The sequence below is a fragment of the Protomyctophum bolini genome (genome assembly GCF_963924005.1).
Source record: "Protomyctophum bolini genome assembly, chromosome: 22".
NCBI lineage: Eukaryota > Metazoa > Chordata > Actinopteri > Myctophiformes > Myctophidae > Protomyctophum > Protomyctophum bolini.
In genome coordinates this window covers 4312275-4326407 of record NC_137883.1, presented here as the reverse complement: position 1 = coordinate 4326407, position 14133 = coordinate 4312275, and the positions used below count along the sequence as shown (strand labels likewise).

The following is a 14133-nucleotide window of genomic DNA, read 5'->3' as shown; positions in this document are numbered from 1 at the left end:
GTGTGTGCAGTCAGTGGATGTCCACATTGTTGGTTTTGTCTTAATTGACAGCAAATATAAAAAAGGCATTCATGGAAAAGCTTGAAATAATAGCCTTCAAAACAGTCAAACCTTTTAAAGTTGTATTTAAAGTTGCATGTTAAGGTATGAGGGGGACATGCTAATAATAACTGATGAATGATATCTTTATTTATATGTCTGTTTTTCCATAAACCAAAAAGCCTTTTCTACAGAAAGCAGACATTAGGAATTTGGGATGGATATGAATGATTAGCCTGAGATTTAGACTCTCGTAGATGTGTATAAATAAATACATCTACGAGAGTCTAAATCTTAGGCTAGGATATGATACAGGATGAAAACTAACGGCAGCCACGTACATGACACACGCCCACTGCTCTACTAACTAACTACAGCACGCAAACATGCATCAAACAGCTTTTCTGCAAATATTTATAACGCATTATCGTATTTTGCTCTCATTAATGTCACGGTAACAGCTGTGCAGTGAGCGGTCTGTCAGACAAACGGACCACTAAAACCAAAACAGAACGGCAACCTTTTCTGAGCTCCGATCTTCGTGTGGCTGCTTCTTCTGGGTGTTGTTGACAACTCTGTATCCATATTAGATGCCAAATTGTTGCAAAACTATACGCCAATGTTTGGAAATGTGGCTATAATTAATTCATTAATTGAGACAAACGCAAATTCTTTCATTCCAATTTCCAACTGAAGTTGAACGCTGATGTGTTCGTGCTGGTCGCGCCAGGAAGTAAACGAAAACACCCTGCAGTCTCATTGGTTGATTTCATAATTAGGCGGGGCTAAAGTAATATAGTAGTGATTTTCTTTGTCCCTTCCCCTCGCCCTCAACTTTATTCATAATTTATTTATTATTATTATTATTATTATTATTACGTGAAAAAGACTATGCTGCAGATTATACATCTAAAAACTATAAATCATAAATAGACATCAATAAACGCACAGATATGACTTATGTCAATGTCTGTATTTGGCCACCAGGTGGCGACAATGTATCTCTTTAAACTGCCAGTGAGTTGCTGAATGCTACTTTGCATGCCTCTCTCTCTCTCTCTCTCTCTCTCTCTCTCTCTCTCTCTCTCTCTCTCTCTCTCTCTCTCTCTCTCTCTCTCTCTCTCTCTCTCTCTCTCTCTCTCTCTCTCTCTCTCTCTCTCTCTCTCTCTCTCTCTCTCTCTCTCTCTCTCTCTCTCTCTCTGTGATTGATTGATTGAAGTCAATACAAAAACTGCTACTTTGTGGACGAAACCATGAAAAGCACAATAAGACTTGTATACATCAGGGTCCTCCATTTTCAATTCATCGGAACATTTAAAGACGTACAGATATACTCTTATATGAAAGTAAAATCACACCCGTGTGAAGTGAGATTTGCTCTTAGATATCGTTTTGTCCTCGTAGTGTAGGACAAAAATGGCCGATTTGCTCGTCCACATATGACGTAAATTCTCCCATTCATTGTCAATGGGAATGTAATGTTTGTGTAAGACGAAAATCTACACTATAGCTGAATATAGGCGGGGCTAGCGCCCCTCAAAAAAAGGGGAAACACATGTAGCCTACAGTATGGGGAAAAGGGGGCGGGGTAAAAGGGGGGCGGGGTGGGGGGGGGTGCTATATGGGGGGGGCCAATTTCGAATTGCAGCCTCTGTGTATAGGTTCTCTTTGAGAGCGGTTCACATGTCCTAATGGCTGTTGGTATAGGGCGTTCCACATGTTTGTGGCATGATGGGAGCATTGGGAGCGAAATGATTTTAGTCCCTTTATGTTTGAGTCGAATCTGGGTTGCACGTGCATGGCTTGTTGGACTCCCTCTGGTGTTGTGAGTGAGGACGTCGTTGACATTAAAAGTATTTGATGCAGGTATCAGGGAATCTTGGTCGCTCGATCCTTGCCTGACTCTCTCCTCTCTCAGAACGTTTTTTTTAAGGTATAGAAGACCACACCAATGCAACACACTGCAACTCAGTGAGTTGCATTGGTGTGGTCTACCTTAAAAAAAAGTCTTGTCCGGCCTCTCTCCCCATTTCCTGCAGCCTAGCTGTGATTCTATCCCTCTAAAAAGCCGAAATAAAGGCGAAAGCCACAAAAAAAGATCTTAAAAAAAAAAACGTTTTGTCCCAACCAAACCCTTTGGTGTGGTTTGGGCTTATATAACAAACCCAAACTCCAAATTCATCCCCAGTGTATAGTTCCTAAAACTATACACTTAGCCATTACAGCCCACTCTTTTACTGAGAAAAAAACTTATATAATCTATTAATCACAGAGTCGCACAGTTGCCTATATATTTGCTGCAGTGTGAAGCTTTCAATCACTATATATTACCCAAACTGTCTCAGTGTGATTCCAAAGCGTGTGTTCTAAATCGGTGGAGGATTAATGAAAGCTAAAGGTCACATTCAGCCCCTTTGCCAACCACACTGTTGCTAACTACACACACAGACAAGACACACTAATGCATTCACACACCACTTGCATGCATATAGAAACAATCACGCACGCACGCACGCGTGCGCACACACACACACAAACACACACACACACCAATGGCAGAGGAATAGCGTGAAATATTCAGCCCCTCAGTAAAACAAATAAAACTAGAAAAGGTGCACAGGTCGACGTCGTGGCCTCCTGGTGGCGCTACAATAGGCCAATGTGAAAAGCGTGCCATTTCCATCTTGTGCCTTGGATGGCAATTGCAATGATTTGAGGCATTTTGTTCCAAAAAATGTGTTTTGCAAAAATCCACCTGTTGGTGGCGCTATAACAGGCCAATGTGAAAAGGGTGGGATCATATATTCCTCAGCCTAGTATAGGAAAGTCTGTGAAAGATGTAACATACATTTCACACTGCGTTCATGATTTGAGGCTTTTTGTTTAAAACGGGCCAATCCTGCGAACTTTTAAAGCCAATGTTAGCCAATTGGGATGGAATATGAGATATCGGACCGATTTGTCTTGAACACATGACTATAGAGATATAGGGCTGTATTTTGCGTGTCTTAAGTACCAGGTCTTATTACTTGGACCTGGAGGCGTGATCAATGCCATTTGGCTATTCTGAGTGGCCAAAGAGCATTGATCATGCCTCCAGGTCTTTAGTTTACTCAAGTTAAGTAATAAGACCTGGTACTTAAGACACGCAAAATACAGCCCTATATAGTGTGTAACAATTTAGCAGGATTTTTTTGGACAGAATCTGGAGGAGTAAGATTGGTGTCCATGCATGGTCTCTGCCATCACTGATGTGTCCTATTGATGGTGGCATAGCAAGTGATAACGTCTATAATGTTAATTCCTGGATATGAAATGTTCACCTGTAATTTTCTGTAGTGATCCCAGTATCATGTATTTGAAATACATGTATTTTTTTTTTAACTTTTCCTTGTATTTTAAAATACCTTTTTTGTATTTTAAAAATACAGAAAATACATATCTCGAAGACATGTATTTGGAATACATGCCCATCTCTAAGATTGATTGATTGATTGACTGAATACTCTATTCTGAACAAGATTAATAAAATGATGACACAAAAGGCCCCAGGGCCTCGTTTCCATTGTGGTCCATTGTATTCTTGTTTTACTGCTCTATAAATACGATGACTTATTAAGGGATATTTTGGTTAATAAGATGTCTTCTATATGTGGGGATTTCCTAGATTTAAATGACTATGTAAAAATGGAGGTATGTTTTGCCAAAGGGGACTTTCGTTGTAGCAGATTTTATTTGTCAAGCTTGGAAAAGAAGACGGAGTACTCTGTATACACCTGAGGTGTAATATAATGAATTATGTAATGTAAACATGCTGTAAAATGCATAAATGATGTAATGTAAAACATGCTGTAATTGCAAATGTGAAATGGTGTCTTATAAACCCATGAGGGTTGGGCACAAGGTGTGCATGACACGAAAATAAATAAACAATCAATCAATCAATCAATCATATTCAATTCGTCAGTAATACATAATGTAATGCATACAATCCTTCTGGGAGTCTTTTGGAAGGTCATTCCACATTTTGGAGGCAGCTTAGAATGCATCTTTTGCCCGTGTTTGGCCTGGCCAAAAATGATGACATGATGGTTACGTAACTTTTTGCACTTGCAGTCATGTCCTATAGACACACAGAACACCATTTGCACACAGAAGGGGGTACAGAAAAAGTCACTGAAACAACACATTATGTTTGTATAATTTTAATAGTAATTACAAAACTGTGATATTGTCCGATGTTTCTTCACTTGTCCATGCATCCATCCACCTTCAACCGCTTATCCGTATTCGGGTCGCGGGGGCAACTCTCCAGAGCAACATTCTTCTTCACTTGTAAACAGTACAATGGCCTTGCATGCAGTGGCTTTTCTCTGTAAATAAAATCAAAAAATAAAATCAAACTCTCAGAGGCTCAGTTGAATTGGGGTCAACTCCGGTATATATTATAGGTTGTGTTCGTGGCGGTGCAATAACACTCTGGATGTCCGTGTCCGTCATCGCATCTTTGTGGAAAATGCATAATTAGATTTGATGGCGTAATTCATAAATTGCATGTACCGTATCGTTATATGATTAAAATGCCTAGTTGGTCATTATGTTGAACGGACGGACGGACAGACAGACAGACAGACGGACGGACGGACGGACGGACGGACGGACGGACGGACGGACGGACGGACGGACGGACGGACGGACGGACGGACGGACGGACGGACGGACGGACGGACGGACGGACGGACAGACAGACAGACAGACAGACAGACAGACAGACAGACAGACAGACAGACAGACAGACAGACAGACAGACAGACAGACAGACAGACAGACAGACAGACAGACAGACAGACGGACAGACGGACGGACGGACGGACGGACGGACGAACAGGGACAGAATGACATCACGTCCATTCCACGTTCCCCTGGAGTCATTCCTTATTTATCAGCTGGCCTCACAGAGAGGCACATGGAGAATGAAAGATTCAGTCAAGAAAAAGATCCCCAGCATTTTATATCCTTTTAGAAATCACAGGATCACAAACAGGGGGGGGGGCGTGTGTGTAGTGCACGCGTATGTGTGAGGGCCATCACTATATTTACTATCATATTATATTTGCATAAAACCTGTAATTAAAAAGAAAAAAATCAATGATTTTCTTAGTTTTAAGGGGCTAACTGTTGTATAATTGCAATATTACACTCGAGGGGGTGGTTTAACGTCATGAATGGGACGCCTGCGATTCCGCGGGAACGAGTTCCGAAAGCAACGCAGAAAGTCCTAAACTGGATCCCTTTTTTAGGATGTACAGTAGCTGAAACCCTGTCCAATACAGTGTGTCTCTCTTACATGTCATGATGTGTCAAAGACAAAAGGAGAGTTATACGCAATGAACACTGTTTTATAGTTGAGTATTTCTTATTGTATTTCTATTCTATTCCTATTAGCACATTATCATAATTATTCAAGACAATTCCGGAAAACATTGCTTTTGTTCCATTTGATTGCTATATATATACTGTATATTATGGTTCTGTAATCATCTGTGTTTGTTCTCCAACACCTATAACACTGTTGCGATAATGTGTCAAACTCACCCTTTTAAGTTTTTTGGCTAAATTAATACGCACTAAATCATCCTCCTTTGTTCTCAGGGAGAGGTTCATATCTTGGCCAGTATAGCTCAGAGGGTCCCAAAGTGGGGTCCGGGGACCCCCATGGGGTCCTTGAGGGAGTTCCAGGGGTTCCCCATGGCTAAACGGTATAGTTTGGAACCAAATGGACCCTTTATTATGCCGGTGTCTGTAACTCCGAGAGTGCACAAATGGAACCAAATGGACCGCCCCGGGGGCCCTCAGTGCAGGTTCTCAAACCTTTTCACGTGAAAGGCCCCCCAACATTATACTTGTACGGTTTTACTAAATTACTCCTTAAATTCAGCAACTCCTTCCGAAAGGGGTTATCGACGGGTGAGACAGTGAATTACTCGAGCATATTTTAAACACATTTATTAAACTCAACACATTATTTTCAGTCAGTTTCAGCTAGTGGCTAGTTTCTGCTAGGTAATCGACAGCTCCACAACACCCATCAACAACAATGTCCATCGTCTTTCTGACCAGCAGCCAGTCCTCGCATGCGCATATGAGCCTATCTTGCGCGTGACCACTACTGCCGACAGATGTCACTCTTACACCACTCAATACAAAATAAAAAAGGAAATAGAAAGCATAGCAAGAAAATTATTATATTAAAAATGGGATAAAACCACACAATACTGTATATACTGTATATATCTGGCCGCCACCAACCCCCCCCCCCCCCCCCCCCTCTCAAAATACTTTCTCTGCTTTCCAGGCTCAAAAGGGAGAGTCATGGTGAGGAGAGACGAGAGAGGTGAGAGCAGAGGCATGCAGATTTGTTTGAATAAACATGGCAAGCGTGAGGAGGCGCAGGTTGAAGAGGAGATGAAAGACATTACAGGAGAATTACATGCTAGAATGCTTTCTTATCTTTCTTACCTTTCTTTGTAGTTGTTACGTCCCCACCAAAGAGGTCCAGGTGTTTTTTGTGCAAAAACGCCTTATTGGCTATTTCCCCTATACCATAAGCCCTCAATGAATTGCATTGCATTGAATGGGAATTGAATGGGGCTATGGGGTGTTATGCTAGTTCGCTTATTTCCATCAAAAGAAGTAGCAAAGTGTGCCGCTTGGGATATTATTTACATTATGAAGAGAGGATGTATACAAAGAAATTATAATTTTGAGCGATGGAAATCAGCGAATTAGCACAACACCCCATAGCCCCATTCAATTCAATGCAATTCAATGCAATTCATTTAGGGCTTATGGTAGGGGAAATAGCCAATAAGGAGCTTTTGCACAAAATAACACCTGGACCTCTTTGGTGGGGACGTAACAACTACAAAGAAAGGTAAGAAAGCCTTCTAGTATGGAATTCTCCTTTAAGTGTGGCGAAGAGGACATGAGCGGTGCATGTGCGTGGTGGATGAGACTGGAAAAGGGGAAGGGAAAGGAGGAGGAGGATGAGGAGGAGATGTCGGATTGTCACGTTATCTCATGATAATACTGCCTATATGAAGTATTTGCTTAGACACAAGAAACACAACATTTAAACCGCTCCCATTCTTTAAAACAGCACAGCAGGAATGTATAGGTGACTCAGAAGAAGAAGGAGAAGAAGAAGAAGGAGAAGAAATATATTCTTTCAGAGCGAACATTTTTAACTCAAATCTTTGCTTCTGGGGAGGTCCCTGCAACAACATATTTTCAGATGGGGGTCTGCGGCCAAATACAGATAATTCTGGGGGTCCTTGACATGAAATATTGAGCACCGCTGACATAGAAAGATGAGGTTTCTTTCAGAAAACTATATGTCAGGATTTAGAAGACTTTAGTTTACATTTTATTTCGACGTCAGGCCTAAATGGGTTGTCGGTATAGGAACAGTATAAGCCTCCTACAGTATCTATAGTGTTTATAATTCACGGCATCCATCCTGTCCACTCCTCTGTACCGCATCTATAGACTCTGCTGCCGGAGAATTACTAGACCATGCAGAGACCATAAACACGCACGCGCGCACGCACGCACGCACGCACGGTGGGTTGAAAGGGCAGAATTAAGAACGCAAAGAGAAAGGACATTGACAGAGTGAATTAAGGAGAGGGAGGAGGAGAGACAAGATGTGGACCATGGGAGATGCGAGGTATATAGGCTATAGCAGAGATGTGAGTGAATGAGAGATTGTGTGTGTGTGTGTGTGTGTGTGTGTGTGTGTGTGTGTGTGTGTGTGTGAGAGAGAGAGAGAGAGAGAGAGAGAGAGCAGACTGCTGGAGGGTGAGTGGGTATAGGGCTCATATAGCAGAGGGATGATTCAAAGCGCATGTCATAAAACATCGATACACACCACCACAGGCCACGCTATGATGCTATACCAGGCCTGCCAGCGCTGGAGAGGCGATTATGCCTCTAAATAATTCAAACTGTCCATGCAAACATGCGCATACGCACGCACACAGGCAAGCAGGCAGGCAGGCAGGCAGGCAGGCGCGCACACACACACACACACACACACACACACACACACACACACACACACACACACACACACACACACACACACACACACACACACACACACACACACACACACACACACTATACCATCTATAATGGTATACCATCTATACGATATTCACACACATTTCAAGTATTGTTTGAATACCAACAGACAATAGACAGCCCACGGGAGTGTCGTGCATGGGCATTTTGGTGCATGTCTTTATAGAGCCCGCATTGGGTGAAGCTGTCGGGGGGCATGATGGTCTCGGTCTTCATGGACTGTTCCATTTCCCAGAGATGGTTGAGTACAGAGTAAAGTGAGTATAAGAGTAAAGCCTCAAGGCCTGTTCATATAGTCTGGATTTTCGGTGGTGAGGTGACCACCGCTCCGGTGGCGAGCTGACCACCCGGAGCTGAAATAACGTTGAGCGGTGGTGGTGAGTAAAAACAGAGAGAAGGGGCTGGAGCGGTGGCGGTGGTTTGCTCTTCACCGCGGCTCAGTGACGTCATGTTGTAGTTCGGTGGTCACCTAACCAGCACCGATTAATCCAGACTATGTATGAGCCTTTACTCATTCATATAGTCTGATTTATCGGTGGTGAGGTGACCACCGCAACTACAACATGACGTCAAGGCTCATACATAGTCTGGATTTTCGGTGGTGGGGTGACCACCGAACTACAACATGACGTCACGGAGCCGCGGTGAAGAGCAAACCACCGCCACCGCTCCAGCCCTTCTCTCTGTTTTTACTCACCACCGCTCAACGTTATTTCAGCTCCGGTGGTCAGCTCACCACCGGAGCGGTGGTCACCTCGATCACCACCGAAAATCCAGACTATGAATAGGCCTTAAGAGTAAGCAAGGTCAGAGTATTCCATTCCTTTTCTGTTCTTCCCTCAGTGCCTCGGCAGTACAGTAGGTCATTTCTGTTTAATATCTTGCTTAAAGCCCTAAACAATAAAGCATAAATCAGGCTTCCGTCTTCCAGTGATCATCTTCCGAGAAGAATAGATGACAGTGCACAGACGAATATTATACATTATATACAATAGGCCTACTGTGCAAAAAACATCATAATTATTATAAACTAATCGTGTACTAATCGCAAATAATTATATGTACGGTACGGTAGCCTATAAGTAAACAGTTTGGTCCTTGGAATAGGAGGAAGATTATACGCTGTATACCACGTATGGTTGAGGATATACAAGCAGACTAATTTCCCTGTAAATAAATAATAATAAAAAGACACAGGATACGTATTATCCTAAATACTCTATATCTAATACTAGAGTATTCTTTCTATTCTTGCTGCGGGAAAAACCTCCTCCTTGTGACCGGCGCGCGGGTGTTTTTCTTTTCTCCGTTTGGTGACGTTTGGTGCTTCTGGGAAACTCGGGAGTGACTCAGCAGAGTTGGCGGTTCAGCCATTCAACTCCTCGGGGCAATGTGATCCCAGGGACGTGCAGAGAGTGTTATAGAGAGAGGCAGCAAGGGGCTGAAATCCCGTACAAGAGGGCACTTTTGGACGGAAATAGCAGATCTACAAGCTCTCAACTCACAGCTTGTAGGCCTATAGATCAGCTATCTTCGGGTCGCAAACCCCAGCACTCTTTATCGCCTGGAGACGCGTTGTGTAAAGGGCATGGATATAATTTAGGGCATAAATAATTTATAAGAAGAAAAACAAAACAAATAGTGTTGTCTCCTGCCTTTATTTTCTTCTTTCTAATGATTTGATCGGCCCAAAATGTTGTGTCCGTTGTCATGATTTGTCACGATCCGAGTTGGCTTTGTCCGCGGCGTAACGGTCTTTAAATAAATTCTTAAATAAAATCCTATGGGGAAAATGCATTGCATTTCATTTCCTGCGGGCCACTCGTCGTTCTGAAAGGGGGAGGGACTGCGACGCTCTATAGCCAAATCCCAGTACCCAGAATCTCGGCCACTTGCTCACTCACACTCCATCACTACATTTTTGATGAATTGAACATGGTGGACGCTCTTGTAAACAAGTGTAATGCTTAATTGGGTCGTCCACTCACAGTTAACAGTCTTTGTATTGAGTTTGTGCTTGAAATGTACTGTAATTCTGCAAACTGTTAATAAATATTTCAATCAATCAAACTCCAGAATGGCGGTGTTATGGTGAAGGGGGGGTTTGGGGACTTGGGAAGGCGTGGAAGGGAATTATGGGAGAAAATATAACAAGGGGTTGTTGGACAATCACTGTAAAATCACTGCATACAATGTCCCTGCTTACCCTTTGAATCAAATGTGTTATAAACAACAACAAACTAAAAACACCAGGCCGGTTGTGATTATGTAAGTTTGTAGCAAATACGAATCCATGCAAACCTGTGCATATATACTAGTGTACATGAAGTTGTATGGTGTGTATGTGTGTGTGTGTGTGTGTGTGTGTGTGTGTGTGTGTGTGTGTGTGTGTGTGTGTGTGTGTGCATGCATGCATGTGTGGGGTATATGTGTGTGTGTGTGTGTGTGTGTGTGTGTGTGTGTGTGTGTGTGTGTGTGTGTGTGTGTGTGTGCGCGCACATTTTGGTTGCATTTGTGACTGCATGTGTGCAGAGCAGAGCAGTCCTTGTAGTTCTCACGGACGTACAGTTCATCGTGCGGTTAAATCATATCACATGTGTTCACAGCTGGGTCACTGATTTGGAAACAATGGTGAATTTAATCACATCAGCATCCAGAATACCCACAGTATCAAATTGTTATACATCAGTGGTTTTCAACCATTATTAATGTGAGCCACGGACCACGATTGAGGAGATTTAGCCTCGCCCTCGCAGACCCAAAACTAAAGAATATTTTGTTGTCGTTGACTAATATTTTGCCCACAATTCCATGCTGTATTGATGTTGGTGTACCATTAGGAGAGATAACAGGAAAAACGATCAAAAAAACAATTCTTATAATCTATACATTCTGTAATTGTGCATAGACGTGTGTAAAATTAAGTAATGCAGATGTTCAACAATAATTTAAATAGAGCGCGCAATGAAACCAAATGTTGTCAGATCAACATATTGGTGAATTCTGTACTGTCCATATATGGAGCGTGTCTTGAGTGTACAGGGTTTGATGAGGTCAGATCAACATAATGGAATGTCAGAACAGGTCGGCTCCATATATGGAGATCCAAGGGTGGCAGCGGGGGGGGGGGGCAGTGTCTTGAGTGTACAGGGTTTGATGAGGGCCCATGAGGTATAGGGCCGGGCCTTAATTTTCGGGTCTGTTGAGAACTCTTAGTTTTCGCCATACGCTTCCAGACGCGGCTGCACTAATAAATGGTAAATGGTGCATTTATATAGCGCCTTTATCCAAGGCGCTTTACATATTGAATTGTGCATTATACATTCACCCGTTCACACACACATTCATACACCGATTGCGGCGGAAGCTATATATGCAAGGCACCAACCAGCACATCGGGAGCAATTTGGGCTTCAGTGTCTTTGCCCAAGGACACTTTCGACATGTGGACAGGAGGTCGAGGAGCCGGGATTCGAACCGCCGACCCGGGGATCATTGGACGACCTGCTCTACCTCCTGGGCCACAGCCGCCCTAATAACTTTGGGGCTATATAGACTTTGAATGAACAGGTATCAGTCAAAGGGGAGACGGATGGGGGAAGGATTAACATTATGGAATGTCAGAACAGGGACATGCAGCTCCATATATGGAGATCGAAGGGTTTGAGGTCAGTATTGATGACATAACATAAGGGATCTCCACTATATGGGTATTCCCATATTGGGCTTAATATTGATGACATCAAGGGATCTCCATCCCCGATGATGTCACGTGATGTCACGAGGCATGACCACATATGGAGCTTTCCTTTCCTTTCCATGCCGGAAAAGCCAGCATTCTATGGACCGATTCCGTAGCGGGTCTCATGGTCGCAGCCTACGTATTTCCTGTAGGCGGAGACGACACATCTGCGGTTTCCCCGCACCAAGCTTCTACTACAGTGAATGGAAAAGTGACTGATGTTAGTCTGCTTCAAACGTTACTCTTTTACCTGCTTTTTACTAACACTAACATTACAAAGATGCCCAGAACATCGGGATGAACCTGTGTAGTTTATGGCTGCTCCAACAGTAGTGGCAACATAAAAAAAAAAAAAAAAAAAAAACGGAATGTCACCACGGTGGCTGAGACCAGCGCCATTGAGTAATGGTTGAGACAAAGCAGTGAAAGGTCCTGGAAGATACATAACGTCAGTCTTACCCAATACCCAATCTTTCTGTTTTATAGAGGAACACAAGGCTGCTGTAGCCTACTTTATACCTCATACGAAGCATAAAAAGTATGAGGAATAAAGTACAGCAGCCTTGTGCTCTTTTCAGGTCTAAATGTGTTCATGTAAATAAGTGGCAAACAAGTATGCACACTGCTGAAGATATCTTGACACCATTTTATTAGCAACCATGTGTTTGTTAGTTACACCATTAGAAACAATGACGGAAACATATTGCTGCTGCAATTTTAGAGTCTGAAAATCAGCTGGAACATAAAAAACTAAATGCAAATAACTCACATCGTCGTCAGATAAAAGCAACACTGAAGTACACCAATAATAATAATAATAATAATAATATCTATTATCTAATATATTTCTCTTATAATTCTTCATGGCACTATAGATTTCCTGTGCGCGTCTGTCACCGAATGATTACTGGAAAATAAATCACGGAGAAAAATAATAAATAATAATAAGAAGAAAAAGAGGGTATAGGTTACTTAGTTTAAAATAATGTCAATGTATTTTAAATAGTTTACTGTATCGATTTCACTGAATCACTGAATCGTATCGTATCGCATCGCCATAATGAGCCGATATCGTCCATGTGTCGTATCGTCGACCATGTATCGCGACACGTATCGCATCGCTGTTAAAAATCTATCGTTATACACCCCTAGAAAACAGGGTGCTGCGTCCTCGTTTGGCCGATGGGGTTCCCAGATTGGTGTAAAGGTAATGGGGTCGCACTCACAGTGGCAAGAGTAGGAGTTTCCTCTTTTATTATGTATATATATATATATATATATAATTATATATATATGGGTATCTGAGATGGACAATAACCCACAGCAGGGCCAGTTGGGCTTCATGGCCCCTTCCTTCTGATTAAATCCAGGGCCATAAATAATTTTGCTCATTAAACGTGTGGGTATTAAAATGTAGCCACGTACTGCCCTTTCCTGGCGCAATAACATCAGTCGCACCACCACCACCACCACCACCACCACGCATGTTAGCCGAGTTCAGATTAAAATCGAAATAAATAAATCGTTGATTGAATAAATAAAATATATTAAAAGGACTTTAATTGCCCGGTTATAATAGCCAGGCTACGTATATGCTGCATGTCAATTTTCCTCGGTTCAGCAATGTGGTTTATTTATACCATGTCCTGTTAAATATATATATATATATATATATATATATATATATATGCGCCTTAATTGAGTTAAATAACGCGGATAACACATGTGCATGTGGTGACAGAAAAATGGACAACCTGAAACTTCAGCGAATAACTGTAACGAACGGCATAGTAAAGGTATAGAGGGCGTTACTGTAGAAACATTTTGCAATAATGTGTTCCAATAATAACAAACCAATGATAACAAAATGATCTCAGAGTAAAATAAACCGTTTACAAAGTGGCCGCAGAGACACGCTTTGGTTTCATTGAACCATTAGGTCAGGCCGACCTCTCATCTCTTAGTGCTCGTTAGCGTGAATTGGCACTTCCCCTGCACCCTCTAGCACATATATAAAATGTGTGTGTGTGTGTGTGTGTGTGTGTGTGTGTGTGTGTGTGTGTGTGTGTGTGTGTGTGCGTGTGTGTGTGTGTGTGTGTGTGTGTGTGAGTGTGAGTGTGAGAGAGAGAGAGAGAGATGTTATTGCAACCTGGATTTGGGTTCCAAAATCCTTCCTTGAAATGTTTTCTTTGAATGTAATCTGAATT

At 42.4% G+C, this 14133-nt stretch overlaps 1 protein-coding gene across 1 annotated transcript in view; it reads right to left on the bottom strand.

The window, feature by feature from the left end:
- swi5 (SWI5 homologous recombination repair protein) overlaps positions 1–696 on the bottom strand; it is a 9097-nt gene extending 8401 nt beyond the window's left edge. Inside the window, exon 1 of the mRNA XM_080756535.1 lies at positions 560–696. Within this exon, the coding sequence (XP_080612661.1) occupies positions 560–624 (65 nt within the window). The 5' untranslated portion in view covers positions 625–696. The remainder of the gene's footprint in view (positions 1–559) is intronic.
- Between the last annotated feature and the right edge of the window lie 13437 nt (positions 697–14133).